At 35.8% G+C, this 27677-nt stretch overlaps 1 protein-coding gene across 4 annotated transcripts in view; it reads left to right on the top strand.

The window, feature by feature from the left end:
- ADAM10 (ADAM metallopeptidase domain 10) overlaps positions 1-27677 on the top strand; it is a 134618-nt gene that overhangs the window by 61114 nt on the left and 45827 nt on the right. For all 4 annotated transcript variants that reach the window (XM_027570122.2, XM_027570125.2, XM_027570126.2 and 1 more), the window contains 2 exons: positions 12061-12161; positions 27139-27288. In XM_027570122.2, coding sequence (XP_027425923.1) covers positions 12061-12161; positions 27139-27288 — 251 coding nt within the window. The remainder of the gene's footprint in view (positions 1-12060; positions 12162-27138; positions 27289-27677) is intronic.

Below are 27677 nucleotides of genomic sequence, written 5' to 3'. Positions count from 1 at the left end.
CCCCAGCTTTATAGATGAGGAAAATTAAGGCTTAGAAAACTTAATGTCACTTGATAATGGATCTTGTGTTCTTAAGCATGTGCTCCTCTGCTTCACTTATGGTAGAAAGCTGTAAATTCTAACATTGCTCCAGGGATTTCTGGGGCTCTTCTGAAATCTGTAAGCCTTTCTAAAATGGCACATTTGCATCTATTGTTGTTTTAAGCCAAATTCTCTCCTCATTGTATTTAGCAGTGGATGTTCTACTTTACAACTAATTAAGAGGGAAAGGACATTCCTTTAATGTCTATTATTATTTTCATATAATTTGCTCAAGTGCCAATAATTTACTTTCACAACTAAATTAGTATGTGATTGTTTAGATCACTGTGTATATGCTTGAGTGAATTTAGTATCCCTGTATGTTTATTCTCAGCAGAAGCAAATGACAGGTGAAGTATACCAACTTAGGGTAGGCGTTCTGATGAGAATTTGGCTACCCTTCTTTAAATAATTGTTTTTGCAACTGTAGGCATAAGTGTATGACGCCACCATGGAACATGATATTGCTGTTCTAGAGAATCTTAGGGACTATGGCTTCTGAGGCAGTACCAGAACACAGAGACAGTTTGCAGTGAAAATGTTCAATAACTTCTCTAGGTGTTTTGATACTCATATGTGATGGTGATAACCACATGTATTTATCAGCTTAAAATTCATATTTGTTCAATTCTGTACTTAGGTAGTAAAAAGTACTTTCTCCTAGGCATAGAAGCGTGAACAGTTATAACAAGTTAAGAATACCACTTAGTCCTTTGTTCATGGTTGATTTGGAGATCACATAGATAATCTACATAAGCAGTCTTGCTATCTTATATATTTATATTCAGACATTACACTAGGAATTCATTGATGTGGATATAACTGGTTTCAGCAGCTTAGGGAGTCTTATAATCATGGATTTAAAGGTGACCTTGTAGAACAACTAGTTAAAAGGGTTTTAGGGTTTAATTCATTTGCTCAAGAACATAAGTTAGTGGCAGACATGGTAGGGAAGAAAGCACAAGAGGTAACGTGTCAGAGAACTGAGGCATGCCGTATGTATGAGAAAGGAGTTAGAAGGGAAATCAGGATGATGCACTAGAATAGCTTTGTGACCTTATGGGAAAAAAGTCTGAACTTTTTTAATGCAAGTAAGTAGGTCTTATTTTCTATGTATAATATGAGGGTGTTAGACCAGATTTTTAATATCCCTTATCTCTTCAAAAATTGGATATCTAACTACTTTTCCTCTAGAGCTTGAAATATTTTTTATTTTGCTGATTATCAAATGACTATATAAAATAGTTTTGGCCGTTGATGAAGTAGGAGTGTGTCTACCACCATTAACATTTTTCTTTTAAATAGTTGCATAATATTCTCTTGTTTCATTGGTGAATATATTATTTACCAACCCATCAACTAAATGGACATTTAGATTGTTTCCCCTTTTTTACTATTAAACATGGCTGTGGTATACATTATCTTCAAAACTGCTCATGTAAAGTACACTATTTGGTAATTTTTTGACACATCTGTGGAACTGTTACCATAATCAATATAGTGTATGTATCCATTGCCCCCAAAAGGCTTCCTCCTACTCAGTGTAATCCTTTTCTTCTTCTCAACCCTTCTTTCCTCAGGTACTAAACTGCAGGCTAGTTTGCATTTTGTAGAATTTTATGTAAATGCCCTTATGTATTATGTAGTCTTAAAAAAATCTGGCTTCTGCCTTCAGCTCAGGTCATGATCCCAGGGTCCTGGGGTCAAGTCCCGCATCAGGCTCCCTGCTCAGCAGGGAGTCTGCTTCTCCCTCTCCCCCTGTTTGTTCTCTCTCTGTCTCTCTCGCAAATGAATAAATAAAATCTTTAAAAAAAAATCTGGCTTCTTTAGCACAATATTTTTGAGATTCATCCATATTCATGTATATTAATAGTGCATTCCTTTTTATTGATGTAGTATTTCATTGTGTGGGTAGCATCTTTATGCATTTGCCTATTGGCAAACTGGCATCTTCTTTGCCCTGGACATTTGGGTTGTTTCTGTTTTGGGTTATTAAAAATAAAACAGCTCTAAAACTTTTGATAAACTCATCAATTATTGATTGGTTAAAGATCATTTTACATATGATATATTTTGAAAAAAGACAAGAGGATGTAACAAATACTAAGGACTTTTACTGTCTTGGTCTAATACCTGAGCTCTAGAGAGGGGACATTTTGGAAATTTAAGATGAGCCTTATGGAAGCAAGAGAGCAGAAGGAACATTCATCTTAATGCGAGTTGTGTATAGATTTTGTCTCCCCCAAACCAATGCTCATCCTTCAAAACACAGTTCAGAATCTAGAAGCCTTTCTGGCCCCTCACTTCTGGCTGTACCTCTCTTTACTTCCGTTTGTATATTGGTGAGTCCTCATTGTGTTTTGAATCCAGCAGTTTACAGGTCAGTGGTCCATATGATTGACCTCTGTGAAGAGGCATGGAAGGAAAACAGTTGTTGACTGGTTGAGTACATTAAATTCAACCAATATTTAACTGTTTATTAACTGCGGATCATTGAAGCAACACTTGACACTTAGGGAATTAGTATTTAAATGGATACTTGTTTATATGTCTAACACCCCAGCTAGACTGTAAGCTCTTTGAGGGTCTGTACTCTGTGTCTGTTTATTCTTGTGTTGCTGATGTTTGGTAACTAATAGTTTTTTTCCTCTCATTACTTGTTTTGTAAATAAATTAATGCAATTAAGAATAACATTGGTATACAATTAGGAAATTTATGTGCGTACATGCCCTAATTTTGAACAAGGTCTGTGTTATAGTGAATCTGCAAAGTAGTTAGTGATTTAGAATACACTTTCACATAGAAACCGTTTTTAAGTTGCAGACAGTTCCAGCTTATTGCAGGTGGAATGAAGGCTAATAGGAGGATATTGTAGTCAGCAGTTTATAGGTCTTTGGTTAATGGATGACCTTTGAAGAGGAATGGAAACCAGCTGCTGACTGAAAAATTAAATTCAACAAGTGTTTGTTGATTTGTGCATGTACAGGAAGGATTAAGACTTAAAAAAGAAATCCATCAGGAGAATCTTCAGTCAGTAATCTAGTCAGAATGTGATTAATGCTTAACTGAAATGTCATCAAAGCACTGAGGGTAGTACAAACTGAAGGAGCCTTAGTGATACTTAGGAAGACTTCTTAGGGGAGGTGGCATTTGACTTGAACCTTGAACATAGGGTATAAGAATCTCTGAAGACAGAAGAAAGGTAGTTGTAACTCTGGCTGCCGTAATATTTGTTTTTAGCTGCCATAGCTCAGGAACTTCAGAAAGGAAAGGAAACTGGCATCTTCTTTGCCCTGGACTCACCCATTTTCTGTGTGTAGGGGTATGGTCCCAGATTGAATAAATGGAAGTAATGGTCATATTAAATCAGTATAAGTTTTCATTACAAGTTTCAGCTGTAAGTTTTACAGGTTTAATGATTGATTATTTTAAAAATTTGAGTGTAGTTGACATTAATTTATTAATATCATTTGAGTGCATAATTTGTGTAAGACACTTTCAGATACTGTGGACACAGATGTTCTTATCCTAATGCGTCTTAGAGTCTAGTGATTCTGTTTATAATTGATCAGAATAATAGAGCACCATTGCTTCTGTTGACCTGATGCCCATGATCTAGTTGGCCCCCCAACACTAACCCTTTCTTCTTAAAAACCAGGTGTGGGAAAGGACATGCCTGACCCAGCTTCCCATCTCTCTTTCCTGGGAGATCAATGTTGTGAGTACAGGTGGAAAGGGGGACCACCTTCAGCTTCCTCTCCTTCCCAGGGACAATCATACTATGCTTCTCTTCCCATGCTCTCCCCACCCTCCCCAAACAGAGACTGGGTGTGGGGAATGGGGACAGGGTGTTCAGGAGAAAGGGACTCCTATCTCCTGGAGTTCAAAGAGGGAAGGACATTTGGGGTTTACCCTAGCCATTCTTTTATTCCTCCAAACTCATCCTCTGTCCTTAAAAAAAAAAAAGAAAAAAAATAGCCCACTTCTTCCTTTTACTCTTCAGTGAATCCTTGTTGATTTTTGACAACTTTGGGAATAAACAGCATTTTTGTGGGCAAGGGCCCTACCCACCTACCCTCCAGATATTAACTTTTTGTTCATTGTCTGTGTAGTCAGTCTATTTAAATTCAATTAAGATAATAAAAGTTAGATTATTTCATTGGATTTGGTGATTCATAGCATGTTATTGGAGAGATTACACCAAATTTTGACATCTCATAGCCAAGGCCTTGTAGTCAGATTTCTAACCTGCCAGTCACAGAGAGGTGGGGGAAGCCTTACTGGGAATAGTGAGGATGCAAGGGGATGTGAGGTCTACACTAGTTAGTATGTAGCGAGAAGTGGGGGTTTTATGCACCAGTTCTGTTGGACAGAGAATCTGAATGGTAACTATTTCCTTCTTCCTGGACTGGATGATTGAGAGTTAACTAGACCTATTTCCTGCTTGATGAGGTATCACAATATATGTATTATTTATATTTGCCCCCTCCTGCAGCAAAACAAAAGCAAGAGGTTGGCATGCAAAAGAACTGGAAGAAAGGCAATAGATTTAAAGCCAATCTCTGTTTTAAATAGGCTGAATATTCTACACCAATGATTCATTCTTTGTGAAAGAATATGCTGTTTGGCCTTTTCGGGGGAACTACAGTGCATCCTATGATTTAGCATCACAATGAGGGCTTATTCATTAGTTGAACAAAGGCTTTTTCTAGAAATGGGGTTTATATTGTCAGTAATTTTAGAGGGAAAATGTCATTGTCCATTTTCATCGTTAATGTGATCAGGGTAAATAGGGTCTTTTAGAAGTTTTGAAAGTATATAGGAAAAATTTTACACTTGATTTCCTTTTTTTTTTCTGTTGGGACAGTTTTGTGCTAAGAGAATTTGAAGCATATATAAATACTGTTTTGTTGCTTTGGAAATGTCTTTTTTATCTTAAATATTAAACTGTCAAAAAGAATGTCTCTATGATATATAAAATATAATTTACAAAGAGATAAAACACTACATTTTTCTTTTTAGGTATTCTAATTCTAATATTTTAAAGTATGGTGTACTAAATAATAGTTTTATTATTTTTCATTCCCCTATACATTTATAAGTAATAATTAGAGTTTTAGTATAATAAGAGGGTATTAGTATTTTCTGTATTTAACATTTTTAAAGGTTGGGAGCAATTGTAATTTTCCCCATTGATACTAAGATCACTTTGCATAGTTTCAGCTGGCATGGTCACTTGTACTGCTGCCTCTATTGTGGCAAGCAAAGCAAGGAGTACCTGTAGTTAACTGGGCAAATCGGATTGAGAGTGACTCTGCAAATACAGTGCCGTTGCCAGGTAGCATAAAGGAATGCTAGAGGTTACAGGTGATTATTTTTGAGTGACAATAGTCATAGTTACTGGTTTTCTCTGGGCCCATTCAGTTGCAGGGGTGCAGGTGGAAGGTTCATTTTAAACAGGATTTGGGTGAGAGGTGGGATTGGGGGACAAGGAAGTTTTAAGCAATACAGTGAAGTAATTATGATAATAATTGACTATTGGATTTAAGCTGAATAAACAGAAGGAAGAGAATATCCAGTGATAGTGAACAAAGTGGTAACATTGGTAGATTGAAAGGTCTTGGTGCTGCAGGATTGTTGGAGGGAATTTTCAGAAAAGATAATTGGTGGAAAGAAAGTAGGATGTGCAAGTTGAGATTATTAATGGGTTTCAGTTGTTAGTAATGACAGGTTCAAAAGAATGACTATAAGTGAGAACTTGATGTAGGAGAAGATCACTGGAGAAAAGGTGGTGTAGGTGTACTGGAAGAATCATCGATATTGTTGGAATCACTAAGAATTATATTGGGGTGATGTCAGATAGGAGCTAAAAATAAGGAAATAAAGGGAAGTAGTGACCTGGGGGCAGCAAATGCCTATAACGAGTTAGAGTAGTTGTAGTTGCATGACTATAAAAGCTAAGTCACAATGAGAATAGTCCTGATGGTCCTAAGGCGGAAAGTGGTAAATGGTTATGAGTGTTTAGTGATGTGAGGGGCAGGGGAATGTTTTCCCAGGAATAGGAAAGTTCTTGGGCTCTCCCCCCTTGATTCTTGCTGGAGTTCTCCCAATGAAGTTGAGCAGTACGGCAGGAGTCTCTTGACCTCTGCTAGATGATGGACCAGAGGAGGTGATTTTCTGAAATGTCAATATTCGCTTGGTTCCAGCCAAACACAACTTATTGGAGGTGTGATTGGGCAGAGCAATCTTATTTTAGGCCGCTTTAGCCCCCTAGGGAATGATGGCCTTCAAGGTGGTGGTTCTGTTCTTAAGTTTCTGCTGACTTCCTTTCAACCGCTGCTGTTAGCCTGTAGGGGGTGTGCTATTATACTAGTATTTGTTTCACTTCTCGAGTGGTGGGAAGAAATCCATTCTAATATCTGCTACATATACAATGTCAACAAATATATATGTGTGTGTATACCTGTATATGTTTGTTTGTCTATAACTATATTAGCTTTATGTATTATATAATGTAGCTGAGATACCCATTGAGCAGTACTTGTTTGAGTACCCTAATCTTAATGTTCAAATGCTCAGCATCAGTGCCAATATATTGATGACAACAGTGTCCGTGTGTCTGGTATTACTAATATCTAGAAAGTATTTATATTTTATTGGATTACTATATAATAAGGACTGCTGAATATGTATAAATCAGACATGTATATTCTTCTTTGACTTCCCTTATCATCATACTACAGAGAATGATGTTACAGTTGTTTAAGACAGGGATATTTTTGTTTTGTTCCTGAATTCAGTAAGATACTCATTTAAATGCCGTGCACATTTACCGGTTCAAGTGTTTGGAAGTATAAAATTCTCTCTTCCAGAAATACTTTGTAGTAGCTCTTTTGTGCCTGTGTAGAAACTGATTCAAAATATATTTCTTAGTATTTTTTTTTAAAGATTTTATTTATTTATTAGAGAGAGAGAGAATGAGCATGAGCAGGGGGGAGGGGCAGGAGGACAGGGAATAGCAGACTCTGCTGAGCAGGGAGCTGGACTCAGGGCTTGATTCCAGGACCCCAAGATCACAACCTGAGCCAAAGTCAGTCCAACCAACTGAGCCACCCAGGTGCCCTCTTAGTATGTTTTGAATGGAGGTATATCCTAATTCCTGTCATGGTCAGATTATATTTGTTTTTCTCAAATTTGAATAATATCAAGATATAAACTGATTTTTATCTATTGAAGTATTATAATTGAACTAAATTATGTATTGAAGCAAAAATGTTATTTTGACATATTTGTTATGTGGTGGACTTATAACCACATTGTTAACAAGTTTCACAGCTCTGTTTACTTTTTAAAACTGAAAATCTTGCATTGAGTAAATCTTCTTAAACTGTTCGAAAAGTGATAACATTTCTCTAAGCATGTGAAATATTTTACCTGGGTGTTAAAGAGTTTATGAGTTTCTATCTTTAGCTAAAAGTGGAATTATCGTGTCCATGAGTATTCAGCTTGACTGTATGTCTCATTTTTTGGCCAAAGTTCTATCTGGGGGGGCGCCTGGGTGGCTCAGTTGGTTGAGCAACAGCCTTCGGCTCAGGTCATGATCCTGGAGTCCCTGGATCGAGTCCCGCATCGGGCTCCCTGCTCAGTGGGGAGCCTGCTTCTCCCTCTGACCCTCCCCCATCTCATATACTGTCTCTCGTTCTCTCAAATAAATAAATCTTTAAAAAAAAAAAGTTCTATCTGGGGATGAGTGAAAACTAGTTATAAATGAAAACATTCAGAAAATGATAATACTAATACTGCTAAAGAATTTCTGATATGCTAGTCTAAGATTATTTTGGTACTGTCTATGATTGGAAAAATTTGCCAAATGCCATTGGAGAGCAGGTATAAAATGAGTTTTTCTCTCTTTGACAAACATTTTCACCATCTGTTAAGGCAGTGCTAACTGCAGTACCAAAAAGCCCCCAAATTCAGTGACAAAATGCATTAAAAGCTCATTTCTCACTATCTCACAGTTTAAGGTGAGTATTCCTCATCAGGCAGCTTTTCTTCAGTAAGTAATTCAGGAATCCAGGGTACTTTATTTCATGCTGTTCCCAGGTTGTCTCCCACCAGCCATTCGGAAGGGGAAGAGAGCATGGAGGATCCTGTTTAGTGCACTTTCCTACTGCTCATGTTCCTTCAACTTGAACTTGGTTATATATCACACCTAACTTGGAAGGGAGCTGGGAAATCCAGTGTAGCTTTGTATGCAGGATAATGACCTGTTGGTCAATGGCTACCCAACAATGCCAAGAGAAAAATTGTTTTTTCAAATAAAATTTTTGAATAGTTAAAAACCTTTTTTTATTGGCTAAGTGATATACTGATATGAAGGGTTTGGGGGACATTTATGTATTTTGGTAAGCAAATTATTCCCTCTGCCCCCATTATTCTCTCTTTCTTTCTTTTCTTCTTTTCTTTTTGGTAGTGGTAAGGTGTGTGGGATGGGGAGACCAGGTGTGGTAGATGTTTAGGGAAAGTTCATCTGAAAATTGATTGTAATGATTTAATCACAGGGCTTGTCTTTTGAAAGGCTAATTAAGTTAAATAGTTTTTTTATTTGGGAGTGGTGTCATCGGTGTCCACGCTTGTGTGTCTGTTAATGTCTCTGTGTGAGAGATAGCAGTTTGGGTTTGGGGGTTATTAAGTTGGTTTTAAGAAATGTCATGATAAAATCAGAACTGTAGTTTGAAATAGTTCTTTTTTTAAAGTTTTAATTTTAATTCCCATATAGTTAACATACAGTGTTATATAGTCTCAGGTGTCAAAATAGCTCTTTTGTGTGTGTGTATTGGGAGATGTCTAATTCAACTATAAGAATTTCATCGAATGGTAAATATGCATTTATTTCACTGAACTTAAATTAGCCTAAGGTAAGTGGTAAAATAGATTCTTATTATCTTAAATACCGACTTAATAAACAAATCTAAATTAAGGCACCATAAACTGACCTGTTGGTGGAAAAATAAGAACATAACATACTAATTGAATAGTAAGTTAGTTGCTTATCACATTGGAACAGAAACTAAACTTTTGAAAATATATCAATTAGTTTCATCCATTTTTATATGGCAAATATTTTATGTATCAGTAACTCTGAGTGTATTTTTTACTTATCTGCCTAGTTACTGCCAGGGTCAGCGGAAGGATTCCTCCTCATATACATTGTTATCTTAAATAGATAAGCCATTTTCTTAGACATGAGTTAAGGGAAAACAAGCCAAAGAATCAGTCCATATTTTTAGTTACTAGGGTCTGGGCTATCCTAGTATGGGGGTAAAATAAAATAGTACAAAATTATGGATGTATAAATGATATCAAACTATGAACATGGCTTTATAATAACAATTAAAATAAGTAGCAGAGTTCCATGGGATCTAAATTCTGTTAACTGAAAAAGGTACTTAAGTTATGTGTATAAATTTGCCTATGAATATGACTGTATATTTTTTCTTTGTTTATTAAAATGAGTGTTCTTGGCATGGAGGAACTTCTTCACCTGGTGATTCAGGCAAGCTAGATTTTCAGGTTAAAATTATATTATCAGAGGAAGATATTGTGGTGATTATAACCCCAAATCTTCTAGAAGGTGAGAATTGAAAATCTGGGCATATTACATTGGAAAACTTTTTTGCCTTTGAGGCAGGTTCTTATTAGATACATGTTGGATGGTGTTATGTTTTTACTTTCTCAAAAGTCAGCCTTTGAAATGCTAAAATAATACACATATTAGGTTTTTTCTCATTTGGCACTTCAGTGCCACTTTGAAATCATTTGTTCTACCAACATTGCAGTATTTTAGTCCTAATTTTATTTTGAAAAATTTTAAACTTAAAAAAAGTTAAAAGAATTGTGCAATAAACACATAATATCCATCTCCCAGATCTGCCATTAAAAAAAATTTTTTTTGCACCCCTCCAACACTTTTTGGGGAGCTAGTTGAAAATAGGTTCAGGTAGACATCATGAAACTTCATTGCTAAACACATCCCCTAAAACACACACTCCCTAAGAATATGTACATTTTTTCTTTTTCTTTTTTTTTTTTTTTAAAGATTTTATTTATTTATTTGACAGAGACACAGCGAGGGAGGGAACACAAGCAGGGGGAGAGGGAGAGGAAGAAGCAGGCCTCCCATCGAGCAGGGAGCCCTGTGTGGGGCTCGATCCCAGGACCCCAGGATCATGACCCGAGCCGAAGGCAGACGCCCCACAACTGAGCCACCCAGGCGCCTCTGAATATGTACATTTTCATAAGTAGCTATAGTAGTGTTTCACCCCTAAAAAAATTAATTCAGCAGTATCATTTACTATCCAGTCTGTAATAAAATTTCTCCAGTAGTCCTAAGAAAACCTTTTTTGCATTTGTTTATTATGTCTCTTTTAGTGTCTTAATTACCAGGCTCCCCTACCCTTAGTTATCAACTTTTTCTGTTTTTTTTCTTTAAATGACATTGCCGTTTTTTACTTGTCTAGGTCAGTGACTTATAGGATATTCTGCATTTTGTTGTGTCTGATTGTTTATTCATGATTAGATTCAGTGAACATATTTGGTCAATATTGTATAGGGAAAGCTGGGCATTCCTTACTGCATCACATCAGAGGCACATATCTTTCTACTACTGGTCGTGCTTAGCTTGATTACTTGGTAAATGAAGTGAGAATTACTGTATCTTTAGTGTGAAGGTACTGGTTTCCTTTATAATTAATAAATAATCTATGGAGTGATACTTTCAGAGACTCTGAATATCCTGTTAACCTCATATCTTTCACCTAATGGTTTTAGTACCCATTATATGATCCTTACCTAAATCACTTTATACATATGGGAGTTATAATGTAACATTTTAAGTCTATCATTTCACATTTATTGATTAGAATTTTACAGTTTTTGCAGTCTTGACCTCTGATAAAAAACTAAAGTTTAAGTCAGAACTGTTAATATCAGTAAATGTAGGTTGTCCCGTAACCCCTCCCTCTTAACTGCTAGATTAAATTTGTGTTGTACTATCTAATTAGCATTTCCAAAGAAATAGGTCACTAGTATCCACTTTAGGTTCTAGATTTTCTTGAGAAACTACCTGTAGTATTTCTAATTATAATTCTTTGTACTATATCTTAAGCTACTTAAGGATTTTGCAGTGCTTCCCTTCTCACCCATGTCTTGGTATTTTATCTTGACAGTTCTCTTAATTATGGTAACTTGATTATATTATAAAATATGTTCATGAATAAGGAGAACCCTAGCAAGGGAGAAGTATGAAATTTGAGAGAGTGGAAAAAGCTTTTAAATGACTAAGCTAAAATGGAACAGTTATCTAGAAATAGAACCAATTCAGTTACAGATAAATTAATCACTGCTTAATTATAAAGGGAAAACAAATGATGATAAAATAGTTACTGGCTTATAAAGCACTCACTTGAATTACATTTTGAAGAAATTTAAACTCACTCTGCGTTTACTGTGCCATGGAGCATGTTTCTAGGTCACTTTTCCTTGAAGCCAGTTGGTATTCATTGAAGGAATTCAACTATGTAGAATATTATATTAGTCTAACTGTAGTTCAGCTGGAGGTGTACATTTGCAGCATAGGAAATTTAATGTGTTTGGAGGGAAAGTTATAAATTGCGAAATGAAGTAAATTGCAGTATTAACATACTTTATATATCTGAAGCAGGAAAGGTTGGGAAAGTTAAACCTAGAATGAAGAATGATTATTGTCCTTTTTTAGAATTCATAAATCATCTATATGACAAAAATCTAGAGACCAGTGATGTTTTATTGAGGGAGAACTTACGAACCTGCCAGCTTTTAAAATGAGGATGCTCAATAAGCATCTATGGCTTTCGTTAATTGTGACAGTTTTTCATTTATAAGATAATTAGTAATCTCTAAACATATGATAGTAATGACATTACTTCTTTGTGTTTTAGACTATCCCCATAAATATGGTCCACAGGGGGGCTGTGCAGATCATTCAGTATTTGAAAGGATGAGGAAGTACCAGATGACTGGTGTAGAGGAAGTAACACAGGTAAGGATTTTAATACTAGCTTGCATTTAAGAAATGGAAATGAACCTGGGCATGTGTTTCTGCATTAAAAATGTATATTCTAGAATTTCTGAAAGATTTATACCACTGTGGGGAAATAATTTATATTTTTTAATGTTCAAAAGGCCAGGTAACTTGCCTATAATAAAGACATGGTGCTGAGATTGGAATGTGTGACTCAAAAAACATGTGTGACTCAAAAAACATTAAGTCACATGTCCAAAATATACTCTGTCTTTCATGTTTTGTTGTCAAGTTATGAAAAATTTAGTCTGAACATGTGTTTTATATAAATGTAAGTATTTGTATTAGTATGAAAATTAGAGTGACCACATTCCCCTGGTTTGCCTGGGACTTCTCTAGTTTAACACTAAAAATCACGTGTTCCTAAGCAAACTGAGATAGTTAGGCTCTATAATAAAAATCACAAGGCTTTTGATATACACACACACACACACATATATATATTTGTCTAATTAATTGATTTTTAAAGTAATCTCTATGTCCAGTGTGGGCCTCCAGCTCTGCTTTTGATATATTAAGTTTTTTCACCATTTGACTCTTGTTTTTTTACTCTTTTTTTGACCTTTTTAAAAATAGTTAATTCAAAGGGCGCCTGGGTGGCTCAGTCGTTAAGCGTCTGCCTTCGGCTCGGGTCATGATCTCAGGGTCCTGGGATCGAGCCCCGCATCGGACTCCCTGCTTGGCGGGAATTCTGCTTCTCCCTCTTCCTCTGCTGCTCCCCTGCTTGTGTTCCCTCTCTCGCTGTCTCTCTCTCTGTCAAAAAATAAATAAAATCTTAAAAAAAAAAGTTAATTCAAAACACAGATTTAAAATAAAAAAGTTATTTTTATGGTAAAACATTTATTATGTATTGGCATCTTTTCTAAAAGTAGTAAGATGGAGTAATGTTGCTTGAGTTTCTTGAGTCACAAATGCAGATATGTGTATTTCTTGATCTGCAAAATGGCACAAACAATTCCATTTCAGGTGGATCTTTCAAGTACAAGTGAGATTTTATTCTTGTACTTGTTGAATAATTATGTGTCAGTCTTCTGCCGTATGTCAGAGACTGGTAGGTTCTGGGAGTATGTGGAGATGAACGTGAAAGCTTGTTCTCAAAAAATTAATAACATTTGACCCTTGAACAACATGGTGCTGACCCTTGTGCAGTTGAAAATCTGCATATAACTTTTGACTTCCCAAAAACTTAACTACTGATAGCTTCCTGTTGGTTGGATACCTTATTGTCTCCATTCAGTAAGACAGTTCTGAACAGTTAATGAACAGTTAATTAACATACTTTGTGTGTTATATGTATTATGTACTGTATTCTTACAATAAAGTAAGCTAGATAAAAGAAAATGTTATTAAGAAAATTATAAGGAAGAGAAAATACATTTACAGTATGGTAGTTTATGTATGGAAAAAATTGCATTATTAGTGGACTCGCACAGTTCAGACCCATGAAAGGTTTTTCAAGGGTCAGCTGTAGTTTAATTGGTGACACAGAGAAACAATTGAGAGTGGTAAGAGATAGAAGAGGATTAAGCATGGGGTGATACTGTACACAAATGAGGAATAGTTAATCTAGCCTATGAAGTATTTGAGGACAATAATTAGAAATTAAAAGAATAAGCAGAAGTTAGGTTGACCGTGAAGAGCTAGGAAGACAGGAGGAACAGAGAGATAGCAAGACCAGTAAAGAATTTTTAATTCCAGGGTAGGGTACAAAACTGGAGACTGGGAAACTAATTTGAAGTGTTTCAGTTACTCAATTGAGAATAGTGCTTGTGGGCGCCGAGGTGGCTCAGTTAAGCGTCTGCCTTCGGCTCGGGTCATGTGAGATTGAGCCCCGCATCGGGCTCCCTGCTCGGCGGGAAGCCTGCTTCTCCCTCTCCCACTCTCCCTGCTTGTGTTCCCCCTCTCACTGTGTCTCTCTCTCTCTGTCAAATAAATAAATAAAATCTTAAAAAAAAAAAGAACAGCTTGTACTCAGGTATTGGTAATGTGGATAAAGAGGACAAGACGACAGAATACTAAATATAAGAGTTTAGCAGTGGCTAGATATAACATTCACATACAGAAGTAGGTTGCATTTCTTTCTATCAGCAGACTACCAGAAAACGAGGACATCATTAATAATAGTATCAAGAATATCATGATTTGAAGAATCAGTGTAACAAGGAATTACAAGCCTATATAAGGAAAATTATAAAACTTCAGAAGAAAAGTTAAGGAAGATTGATTTTAAATAAATGGAGAGATAGACCATAGTTGTGGAAAATAATACCTAATATGCATAAAAACATCAATTTTCCCCATATTGATTTGTAGGTTCACTGCAATTCCAATATAAATTACAACATGGTTATTCACAGTGCAATGGTGGGTTGAAAATGTTATAGAGAAAAGTAAAGGCTAAGAAGTAGGGCCCACCCTAAAGGTGGTGAGCAGGAAAGAGGGATTTGCCCTGGAAGATACTGAGACTTATTATAATAATTGAGAGTATGATATTAGCATAGGATGAACAAGTTGACCAGAGGAATGAAATTGAGCGCTCAGAAAAAGACCGATACATGTGTGAAACTTTGTTACATAGTAGAGGTAGAAGCTCAGATCAGTGAGGAAAAGTAGAGATCATTGAATAATTGGAGCCAGAAAAAAATGTCCATTTGGAAAAAAATGAAGTTGGGTCTCCATCTTATCTTATATTTAAAACAAAACAAAACTCAGGTATCTTAAAGTTTTAAATGTCTAAAATGAAAAATGTGAAATGCTTAGTGGAAAAAGTAGGTGATTTTCCTTCTAGCTATGATGGAGTAACTGCTATCCAACTAGACCTCCTGTAAAAATATGAAGACTGAACTGAACAAAATATTTGAAACAATTATTTTCAAAACATTGGACAACAGGCAGTGAAGGATTGAGATCCCCGAGAGGGTAGCAATAAGTCTCTGTGATTTCCCTGATTTTTTTGACTGGAGGCAAAATTTTAGGTGTGGCACAGGGGAAGGGGATCTCAAGAGTGAGAAGTACATAGCAATTCTGCTGAGTTGAAGAGACAGGTCAAAGTTTAGGAAGGATGAGATATCTGGTCTTAGGACAGAGTACCTGAGAAGAGAGGACTACACTGGGGAAAAAGTTCCAGATATCTGGACAGGGGTTACCCTGAGTCTTAGCTGTAAACTAACCTGTGTGTGCACAGGGTGAGGGTTGTATTAGACAATTACCAGGAAGGACAAACTATTGGAAAGTATATAAATTGAACAACTGTAAGAAATTACACTTGGTAGAGATCCCAAGCCATGCTAGGAGTAGGTTGACCTCACTCTAAAGATTACTTCAAACCTGCCTTTATTAAGCTGAAAAATCAAGCTTGAAAAAGATTAAAGTGATTTTCAAGTAAATCAGTTGCCTGTCAGAATAAAGCTCAATAATATTTGTTAAAGGAGGACACGGAATGCAGATATTTAACAGTGTAAACACTCATAACGTCTAGCATTCAAAAAACATTACTAGATGACAGAAAGATGAAAAATGTGATCTATAGTCAGGAGAAGAAAACACCCAGATAGAAACAGAACCAGAAATTACAGGCATTAGCACTCAAGGACTTTAAAGCAACTATTACTAGTATGTTCAAAGAATTACAGAAAACATGAAAACAGAGAAATTATAATAAAGAACCAAATGTAACTTACAGAACTGTGAAAGGTACATTTTCTGAATTGAAAAATTTAATGGATGGACTTAAGAGCAAATCAGTTATTGCAGAAGCTAACATAAGAAAACATGAATAAAGGACAATAAAACGATAGAAATAACCCAAATCTAAGCACAGAGAGAAAATAATTGGGAGTTCAAGGAGGGAATGTAGAACAAAGATTTGAAAAAATAATATTTCCAGAATTTTAAGATATGAAAAAAAGCCTAAGAAGCTCAGTGAAACTAAGGCAGGATAAACACAAAATCATACCAGGACACATTAAAATCAAGTTACTGGAAATCACTAGAAATAAGAGGGGTGCCTGGCTGGCTCAGCCAGTGGATAATGTGACTCTTGATTTCAGGGTTGAGTTCAAGCCCCACATTGGGGGTAGAGGTTACTTAAAAATAAAATCCTTTAAAAAAAACAAAACAAAAAAACAGCCATAGAAAGGAAGATATGTTTACATACAGGGAACAAATTTAAGAAAAACTGCTGCCTCCCCATCACACATTGCGAACTGAAGACATACATGGAATGACATCTTTAAAGTGTTGAAAGAAAAACTGTCAAACTAGGATTCTTTATTCTGTGAAGATAATACTAAAATATGAGAGCAAATTAAAGATCTTTTTTAGACAAAGCTGGGAGAATTTGTCTCTAGGAGATTTACATTGCAAGGAATGTTAAAGGATGTTTTTTCAGGTAGAAAAAGGATACCAGATGGAAATACAGATTTATACAAAGAAGTGAAGAGCATAAAATAGTAAATACGTAGGGGCACCTGGGTGGCACAGTCGGTTAAGCCTTTGATTCTTGGTTTTGGCTCAGGTGGGGATCTCAGGGTTGTGGGATCGATCCCTGCATCGGCCTCCATGCTCTGTGTGGAGTCTGCTTGTGACTCTCTCTCCATCTGTCTTCCCCATTTACCCCCCCACCACATGCACGCCCTCTCTCTCTTTCAAAAATAACTAAATCTTTAAAAAGATATTAAATACATAGGTAGAATATAAAGGACATTTTTATCATTTAAATATTTTCTTTAAGAGATAATTAAAATAGTAATGTAAAATGTGTCTATAATATATGAAGAATCAAAATTTATGATAATGGCACAAAAGATAGGAGGGAAAGTGGAAGTATATTGTTGTTTCTTACACTCTACAAGAAGTGGTATAATTTTGGCAGGTAGACTCTGCTATTAAAAAGTTGGGTGTTGGAAACCTTAGTGCAGAGCTCAGCAACTTACAGCCTGTGGACCAGCTGCTTGTTTTTGTAAATAAAGTTTTATTGGAATGCAACCACAGTCATTCACAGGTGCATGTCCATGGCTGTCTTTGCACTACATTGGTAGAGTTGAGTAGTTGTAACAGAGACAGTGTGGCCCAAAAGGCTAAGTATTTACTATCTTCCTTTTAAGAAGATGTTTACAGTAATGTCCCCTGCCCTGGAGTTACCACTGAAAGAAAATCAAGGAGATATAGTTAACAGGTCAATAAAGGAAATCAAATGTGCAGTTGACCCTTGAAAACATGGATTTGAACTGCACAGATCCTCTTGTATGTGGATTTTTTTTTCAATAAATACTGTGCAGTACATAAATTATAGCACTATAAATGTGTTTTCTCTTATTAGCTTACTTTATATATGAATAAAGTATATAATATATATGGTATGCAAAATATATGTTAACCGACTAGTTATTTTTTTTCAGTAAGGCTTCCAGTCAACTGCAGACTATTAGTATTTAAGTTTTTGGGAAGTCAAAAGTTATATGCAGATTTTCAGCCAGGTGGGAGGTTGGCATCCCTAATCCCTGGGTTCAAGGATCAACTGGAGTTTAAAATACTCAATTAATCCAAAAGAAGGTAGGAGAAAAAAAAAAAAGGAACAGAGAATATATAGGACAAATAGAAAATAAATAAAATAAGTTTAAATCTAACCATGCTGATTACATTAAATGTAAATGGACTACCCACATTGATTTAAAAAGCTGAGATGGTAAGAGTGATTAAAGCAAGATCAAATCTGTCTAAAAGAAATGTAGTTAAAAAAAATTTTTTTTTAGATTTAAAGTCAATTAATATATAATGTATTATTAGTTTCAGAGGTAGAGGTCAGTGATTCATCAGTCTTATATAATACCAGTGTTCATTATATCACATGCCCTCCTTAATGTCCATCACCCAGTTACCCCATTCCCCCACCCCCTCCCCTCCAGCAGCCTTCAGTTTGTTTCCTATGATTAAGAGTCTCTTATGGTTTGTCTCCCTCTCTGATTTCATCTTGTTTGATTTTTTCCTCTCTTCCCCTATGATCCTCCATTTTGGTTCTTAAATTCCACATATGAGGGAGATGATATGATAATTGCCTTTCTGTGATTGACTTATTTTGTTTCACGTAATACACTCTAGTTCCATCCACATCATTGCAAATGACAAGATTTCATTTTTTGATGGCTGAGTAGTATTCCATTGTGCATGTGTATGTGTGTATGCATATATACAGATGTGTATATGTGTACACACACGTACATATATATATACACCAGTATACACACACACACACACACACACATATACACCATTGTATACCACATCTTTATCCATTCAGATGTCAGTGGACATCTTGACTCTTTCTATAGTTTGGCTATTGTGGACATTGCTGCTATAATCATTGGGGTAAATACCCAATAGAGCAATTGCTGGGTTGTAGGGTAGCTCTATTTTCAACTTTTTGAGGAGCCTCCATACTGTTTTCCAGAGTGGCTGCACCAGCTTGCATTCCCACCAGCGCTGTTAAGAGTGTTCCCCTTTCTCTGTATTCTCACCAACACCTGTTGTTTCCTGACTTGTTAATTTTAGCCATTCTGACTGGTGTGAGGTGGTATCTCATTGTGCTTTTGATTTGTATTTCCCTGATGCCAAGTGATGTTGAGCATTTATTCATGTGTCTCTTGGCCATTCATACGTTGTCTTTGGAGAAATGTTTGTTCTTGTCTTCTGCCCATTTCTTGATTGGATTATTTGTTCTTTGGGCGTTGAGTTTGATAAATTTTTTATAGATTTTGGATACTAGCCCTTTATCTGATAAGACATTTGCAAATATCTTCTCCCATTCTGTTGGTTGTCTTTTGGTTTTGTTGACTGTTTCCTTTGCTGTGCAAAAGCTTTTTATCTTGTTGAAGTCCCAATAGTTCATTTTTGCCTTTGTTTCCCTTGCCTTTGGAGAACTGTCTAGCAAGAAGTTGCTGCGGCCAAGGTCACAGAGGTTGCTGCCTGTGTTCTCTAGCATTTTGATGGGATTCTTGTCTCACATTTAGGTCTTTCATCCATTTTGAGTCTATTTTTGTGTGTGGTGTAAGGAAATGGTCCAGTTTCATTCTTTGGCATGTGGCTGTCCAATTTTCCTAGCACCATTTGTTGAAGAACCTTTTTTCCTTTGGATATTCTTTCCTGCTTTGTCGAAGATTAGTTGACCATAGACTTGAGGGTCCATTTTTTGGTTCTCTGTTCTGTTCCATTGATCTATGTATCTGTTTTTGTGCCAGTATCATACTGTCTTGATGATTACAGCTTTGTAATAATAGAGCTTGAAGTCTGAAATTGTGATGCCACCAGCTTTGGTTTTCTTTTTCAGCATTCCTTTGGCTATTTGGGGTCTTTTCTTGTTCCATATGAATTTTAGGATTATTTGTTCTAGCTCTGTGAAAAAAATTGATGGTATTTTTTTTAAAGATTTTATTTATTTGAGAGAGAGAGTGCAAGTGAGAGAGCACAAGCAGGGGGAGCAGCAGAGGAAGAGGGAGAAGCAGACTCCCCGCTGAGCAGGGAGCCCGAGGTGGGGCTCTATCCCAGGACCCTGGGATCATGACCTGAGCCAAAGGCAGATGCTTAATTGAGCCACCCAGGCACCCCAAGTTGATGGTATTTTGAAAGGAATTGCATTGATGTATAGATTGCCCTAGGTAGCATAGACATTTTAACAATATTTGTTCTTCCAATCCATGAGCATGGCACATTTTTCCATTTCTTTGTGTCTTCCTCAGTTTCTTTCATGAGTGTTCTATATTTTTCTGAGTACAGATCCTTTGCTGCTTTGGTTAGGTTTATTCCTAGGTATCTTAGAGTTTTTGGTGCAATTGTAAATGGAATCGACTCCTTAATTTCTCTTTCTTCTGTCTCGTTGTATAGAAATGCAATTGGTTTCTGTGCATTGATTTTATTTCCTGCCATGTTGCTGAATTCCTGTATAAGTTTTAGCAGTTTTAGGGTTTTCCACATGAAGTATCATGTCATTTACAAAGAGTGAGGATTTGACTTCTTTGCCGATTTGAATGCCTTTTATTTCTTTTGTTATCTGATTGCTGAGGCTAGGACTTCTAGTACTATGTTGAACAACAGTGATAGTGGACATCCCTGCTGTGTTCCTGACCCTAAGGGGAAAGCTCTTAGTTTTTCCCCAATGAGAATGATACTGTTGGCTTTTCATATATGGCTTTTATGATATTGAAGTATGTTTCCTCTGTCCCTACACTGTGAAGAGTTTTAATCAAGAAAGGATGCTGTACTTTGTTATATGCTTTTCCTGCATCTCTTGAGAGGATCATACAGTTCTTGTCCTTTCTTTTATTAATGTAGTGTATTACGTTGATTGATTTGCGGACGTTGAACCACCCTTGCAGCCCAGGAATAAATCCACTTAGTCGTGGTGAATAATCCTTTTAATGTACTGTTGGATCCTATTGGCTAGTATTTTGGTGAGAATTTTTGCATCCATGTTCATCAGGGATATTGGTCTGTAATTCTCCTTTTTGGTGGGGTCTTTGTCTCGTTTGGGGATCAAGGTGGTGCTGGCCTCATAGAAAGAGTTTGGAACTTTTCCTTCCATTTCTGTGTTTTGAAACAGCTTCAGAAGAATAGGTATTAATTCTTCTTTACATGTTTGGTAGAATTCCCCTAGGAAACCATCCGGTCCTGGACTCTTGTTTGTTGGGAGATTTTTGATTACTGCTTCAATTTCCTTGCTAAAAGAAATGTAGTTTAATGTAAAGACACAGATAGTTTAAAAGGATGGTAAAGCATGTATCACAAAATGCCAATCAGAATGTTAGAGTGACCATATTAATATTAAAGAATGTATATCAGTTCACAGAATATTACTGTGGACAAGGAGGGACCTTTTACTTTATCATGGAGAAATAATCCTAAATGTTAGTTAATAATGCAGTTAGTAATAGAGCTGTGAAATACATTAAGCAGCAACTGACAAAACTGAAAGGGTAACTGGAAAAATCTACAAATTATAGTTGGAGGTACACTTGTTTCTGAGAGAAGTTGACTGATATGTTGATAGAGCAAGTAGATAGAAAACCAGTTAGGATATAGGCCACTTGAACACCACTCTGAACCAATCTGACCTAATTGACATTTATAGAGCTCTCCACTCAAAAGTAGCAGATATACATTCTTTTCAAGTGTACATGAACATTTGCTAACATATGCTAGGCTATAAAAGAAGTCCCAATAAGTTTAAAAGGATTGAAATTATATAGAATAAGTTCTTGGCTCTAAAGGAAATTGAATTAGAAATCAGTAACAAAAAGTCTGGAAAATTCTGAAATTTTTAGAAATTATATCACATCAAATGCAATTGGGAACTATTTTGAAGTGAATAACAAAAACACAAAATAATAAAATTTGTTAGATTCAGCTTAAGCTGAATAATCACTGGAAGAAATTTAATGCAAGGAAAGTTAAAGGATGTTCTTTGGTTAGAAAAAGGATGGAAACCAGATGGAAATTTAGATCTATACAAAGAAATGAAGAGTGCACAGGAAACATTTGCTAACAACAAAGAATTTGAAGTTTTAAATGATCATATTAGAAAAGAAGAAAGTTCTAGAAATCAGTCACATAAGCTTCCACCTTAAAAAGCTAGACCGGGAAGTACAAATTAAACTCTAAGTAAATAGAAGGAATCAAGTAACAAGAGAGATATCAATGATATAAAAACAAGAGGAAATCAGTAGAAAAGATTAACTGATAAACCTCTAGCTAGTCCAATCAAGAAATAAAGAGAAAACACAAATTAACAGTACCAGGAATGAAAGGGGATATTACTACACACATTAGTAGTTTAAATTTTGAGCACATTGAGCCAATAAATTCAACAGCCAATTTAATGGGCTAATTCCTTTACAGATACAAATTAAGAAAAACAAACAGAAATAGAATAGTAGGTGTGTATATGATGGTATTAGATTGATACTTAATAATTTTCCATCAAGGAGTGTTCAAGTCCAGATATTTCACAATAGAAGTCTAAGCATTTAAGAAAGAAAAAAAAAAACCAATCTTATACAAAGCTCTTAAGAAAATAAAGGAGAAGGGAATACTTCTTCACACATTCTGTCAGAGCAGCATTACCCTGATACCCACACCAGACAAAGACATTACAGGAAAACTAAACTACAAGCCAATATATATATATATATATAACTTAAATATATATGCAAAATTTCTTAAACAAAATATTAACAAGTCAAACTCAGCAATATATAAAAGAAGATAACACATCATGGTCATAGCATAATCAGGCAAGAAAAAGAAATGAAAGGCATACAGACTGTAAAGGAAATAAACTGCATTTATTTGTAGGTGACATTGAGAGTAGGCTTAGAAAATCCTGATGAATCTAGGAAAAGTTACAAAATTAATAAGTAAATTTACCAAGGATATAGGATAGATACAAAGTCAGTATGAAAAAAATTAGTCGTATCTTATACAATACCAATGAACATTTAGAAAATGAAATTTTAAAAAGCCCTCTAAAAATATCATTAAGAATAGAAAATACTTAGAATAAATTTAATAAAATATGCACAAGACATATGAATACTATAAAACATTGCCAAGAAAAATTAAATGTCTAAATGCAGAAATATACTGTGTTTATTGTTTGGAAGACTCAGTATATACTGTCAGTTTTCCCCAAATTGTTCTGCAGAGTCAGTCAGTGCAGCCCTTATTGAAATCTCAATGGGGATTTATCTAGTAATTGATAAACTGATTCTGATAGGCTGAAATGTAAAGAACCTAGAATAGTCAAAAGAATTTTCAAAAAAGAACAAAGCTAAAGGATTTTGATTTAAAGCCATAGTAGTCAAGATAGTGTCCTCTTGACCTAAGGAGAGAGTCCTTAGGGTCAGTTGATTTTCACAAAAGTCCCGAGAAAGAGCAGTCTGACAAATGGTACTGGCATAATTAATTGGATATCCATATAGAAAAAAAAAATCAAACCTCAGCCTGTACACTACACCTTATATAAAAATTAGCTGAAAATAGATAATAAATCTGTATGCTTAAGGCTAAAACTTAAAACTTCTAGAAAAAAAGAAATTTTTGTCACTTTGGCATAGGCAACAATTTTTTAGGATACAAAAATACCCTACAAAATTTATCAACTGGACTCTGTCAAATTAAAATCTCAAAAGACACAGTTAAGAAAATGTAAAAAGCCAATCAAAAACTAATGATGTAATGTATGGTGATTAACATAACATAAAAAAAATGAAAAAAGAAATGTAAAAAGCCAGAGACTGTGCAAAAATGTCAGCAGTACATCTGACAAAAACTTCTCCAGAATATACAAAGAACTATTTTATCTTAAAAAAAATGCATGAGCTCCAGTTAAAAAATGGGCAAAGCATTTGAAAAGATATTAAAAAGTATTTTGGATTTTGGGGTAGAGAAATACTTTGAATATGACATATCTTTTAACTATTAAAATTTGATATATTTCACTATATGAAAATTAAAAGTAAAAGACACCTTAAAGTGAAGACAGTTATAAACTTTGAGACAGTATTCACAATACATAAAACTAATAAGGAATTGTTTTCAAGAAATAGAGTAATCCTTTTCCTATTTAGAACAGCTAATAAAAACCAACCTCGCGTCAAAATATAAAATTTTCTTTTGGTTAAAAGATTTTATTTATTTGAGAGAGAGAGCGTGCGTGTGTGTGCACACATGAGCACGAGCTCGTGGGGGGGACCAGAGGAAGAGGAAGAAGCAGACTCCCTGCTGAGCAGGGAGCCAGATGTGGGGCTCGAACCCAGGACCCTGAGATCATGACCTGAGCTGAAGGCAGACACTTAACTGAGCCACACAGGCACCCCGAAATACAAGTTTTTTTTTTTTTTTTAAGATTTTATTTATTTATCCGACAGAGAGAGAGACAGCGAGAGAGGGAACACAAGCTAGGGAGAGTGGGAGAGGGAGAAGCAGGCCTCCCGCCGAGCAGGGAGCCCGACGCAGGGCTCAATCCCAGGACCCTGGGATCATGACCTGAGCCGAAGGCAGATGCTTAAGTGACTGAGCCACCCAGGCGCCCCATAAATTTTTTAAATATAAATATTTAAAAGTACCTATGTGTATGTTTATATGTGTGTCTGCATGTGCATGTTTGTGTGTGCATTTGGAAGCATTGAAGAGAGAACAAGGCTGTGAGGAATTATGGGGCTGGATCTTAGGAAAATATGAGAATGCCTAGACAAGTGAGCATGGCCTTTGGGGCTATCTTTTCTCCAGGTGTATCTTCTAGTTCCCGATAAGGTAGCGGAGAGACTGAGAAGCTGAGTAGAACTCTGCAGATTCTTGAAGCTAAGGATAAAAATAGTACTTACGGCCTCTCAGAAGGGCTTTAGGTTGGGATCTTGAAGGGCTACTCCCTGGGAGTAAGGGTGAGTCAAAAAATGTTCTACCTCCTTCTGTCACGGGGATTAAAATTCTGTATCACAGATGCTTAATGTCTAATTAGAGTAAGGTGATCCAGGATTACTAGTGCATCAAGCCTAACTGATTGCCAGAAGAAAAAATAAATCTTGTCTTGAGAAAGGTATCATCACCTGAAGCCTAAAATTGTATCTGAGGTTTTTCATGTATGTTGTCTGGCACTCAGTTAAAAATAATAAGCCTATGAACAAACAAGACAACATGATGGAAGAATAAGAGGGGAAAACTATTGTATATTAAACATCAGTGATACAAGAATAAATGACATAGAGTATACACCCTCAGAGATCTTACGTTCTAGCTGGGATGCCAGACATGTAAACAACCTAAAGTTTTCCATATAATGAAATGATCAGACACATACAGACTTCAACATGGTCAAATACATAAAGATGGAATTTAAAATTACAGCAGAAAACTGAAAATGAAAAAAAGAGCCTGATGAAAATTCTAGAATTGAAAAGTATAACAGCAGAAATAAAGAATTTGATGGGTTTAGAGCTGGATGGTGTATCATAAGAAAACAGAGTGAACCACTAAGAAACAAAAGGATAGAAAAATACAAAAAAGATAGATAAGGGATTCCTTAAAAAGGTCTAGCATATGTATAATTGATATCTCGGGGGAAAAAGTGAGAGTGAAATAGGGACAGATATGGCAGAGAGTTTTCCAAATATGATAGAGGATATCAACAAATTTGGTAAACCCTGCAATTAGAGTAGGATAAATACTTTCCAATGAAAGTAACACCCTAGCATGTTACTAGAAAAGTCTAAAAACCAAAAGATATATACTCTTAAAAGCAACCAATAATAAAAGTCCAGTCACCTTCAAAGAAGCAACAGTTGAAATGACAGCTCATTTTTCATTGGAGACTGTTGAAAACAGAAGACAGTGCAGTGTGCTGAAACTGAGTAACTGCCATCCTAGAATGCTGTACTCAGTGAAAATAAGTAAAGGTAAAATGAAGGCAGTAATTGAGAGAACAAACATGGAGTTGTCAAGGGAGAAGGAAAGTATAAAATGTGAGTGTAAATTTGGAATTGTGGCTTAAAATCTAATTTAATTTGAATTCTCTGTTACTATGTCATCAAAATTCACTTAAAATGGAGCTCTTAGATGTCAGCAAATGTTTAAGTGCTTGGGTTCAGTAGCAGTGCTGATTCTTTAAACAAATACATACTACTGGGCGCCTGGGTGGCTTAGATGGTTGGGCGTCTGCCTTCTACTCAGGTCATGATCCCAGGGTCCTGGGATCGAGTCCCGCATCGGGCTCCCTGCTCCTTGGGAGCCTGCTTCTCCCTCTGCCTCTCTCTCTCTCTGTCTCTCATGAGTAAATAAATTAAAAAAATCTTAAAAAACAAAACAAAACAAATACATACTGAATATCTACTGTTTACCTGCCAAGTCTGTGTTAGGTGATAGCAGTATATCGAGAAGCAAACACAGAGGTAGTTTCTTCTTTCTGGAGCTCATATTCTAGTGGTTGAAGTAATGATGGTGGGCTGGGGACAGAAATTAAACCAATCACCACATAATAAACTAAAGTCGCACTATGTAAGGGACATGGGAATATGGTTCCGTGAGGTGGTATGATGGATAAATTGACCTTTGCTAAGTTTGAAGGGAGAAGTTAGCTAGGTCAGGAGAGACAATGGTAGTGTGTGCAGAGACCGTCAGGAGACAGACGATGGTGGAGGATTGGAAAGAAGGCCTGTTTAACTGTAGCACAGAGAGCAAGAGTTGAGTTCTGTGGTAGATAGTCTCTCTCTTTGAAATAATATAGAATGAGAAGAAACTGGGCAGGTAAGCAGAGACTGCAATGCTAATTTGGTGGCACATGTAAAGGATTTAGGACTTTATCCTTAGTGCAGGAGGAAGCCTTGAAATCTATTGTACAGGTGGGTTATATTTGCAAATTTGCATTTTGAAAAGATTGCATGCAGTATGGAGAATAGAGTGAAGGCCAGTAGTGGATATGGATGGATTATATTGCTATTATTGCAGTATTCTAGGTAGTAAGTGATGGTAGCTTGGGGTGATGTGCGGGCGCCCTAGATAATGGGCATATTCCCTAGGTATTTAAGGGATCAATTTGACAGGACTGGGTAATAGATTGGGTATTAGAGGGAGATAGAAGACGATATCAAAGTATTATAAACAACTATAAGACTTGCTTTATATTTAAATGATTACATATTAAAAGGTAGGTTTTGAAAATGTTTAAAAGTGGAAGAATTGCTTGAATAAATTACAGATCACCTATACAGTGGAATGTTATGAGGCTCAAAGCGAGGTTTATGAAGAATTTTTAACGGTGTGGGGGAATACCTGTGGTGTTCCATAATAAAATAGAATATGAAATTCTACATAATGTGTTCTTAGCTATGTAAATTTATAATAATAGTGAAGCATACTAATTATCAGAAATGACTTTTTTTTTGACATATAGACACCTCAAGAAGAACATGCTGTTAATGGTCCAGAACACCTGAGGAAAAAACGTACAACTTCAGCTGAAAGAAATACTTGTCAGCTTTATATTCAGACTGATCATCTGTTCTTTAAATATTATGGAACACGAGAAGCTGTGATTGCCCAGGTATTTATAATTTTGCTACTATTTTAGGAGTTCTCATACTGTTTCATTACACCTCTATTTTCCTCTAAGAATTAAAGTTAAGGCATATCCCTTTTTTGGAAAAAAAATACATATTTTCAATAATTATAAAATATGTAGGATAAGTACACAGACTAAAAGACCAGTTAGGATATTTTAGAATCCTCCAAAACAGGTGTAAGAAAATGATTTCGTGAAGATGATGACACTGGAGCTTAGCTTTGAAAACAGGGTGAAATTTTCAGCTGTGGTCCTAAAGGAGGGAAGAATAGAGGAATCCTTCTAACGAGAAGTATTTAATTTCTATTCTGTATTCCCATTGTACTTAGTGCTTGTTTTTTGTTTTTATTTTTGTTTTGTACTCAGCACTT

Source organism: Zalophus californianus, chromosome 6, assembly GCF_009762305.2.
Source record: "Zalophus californianus isolate mZalCal1 chromosome 6, mZalCal1.pri.v2, whole genome shotgun sequence".
NCBI classification, from domain to species: domain Eukaryota; kingdom Metazoa; phylum Chordata; class Mammalia; order Carnivora; family Otariidae; genus Zalophus; species Zalophus californianus.
Note: the sequence above shows the minus strand (reverse complement) of the source record. Positions and strands in the feature narration are given on the sequence as shown.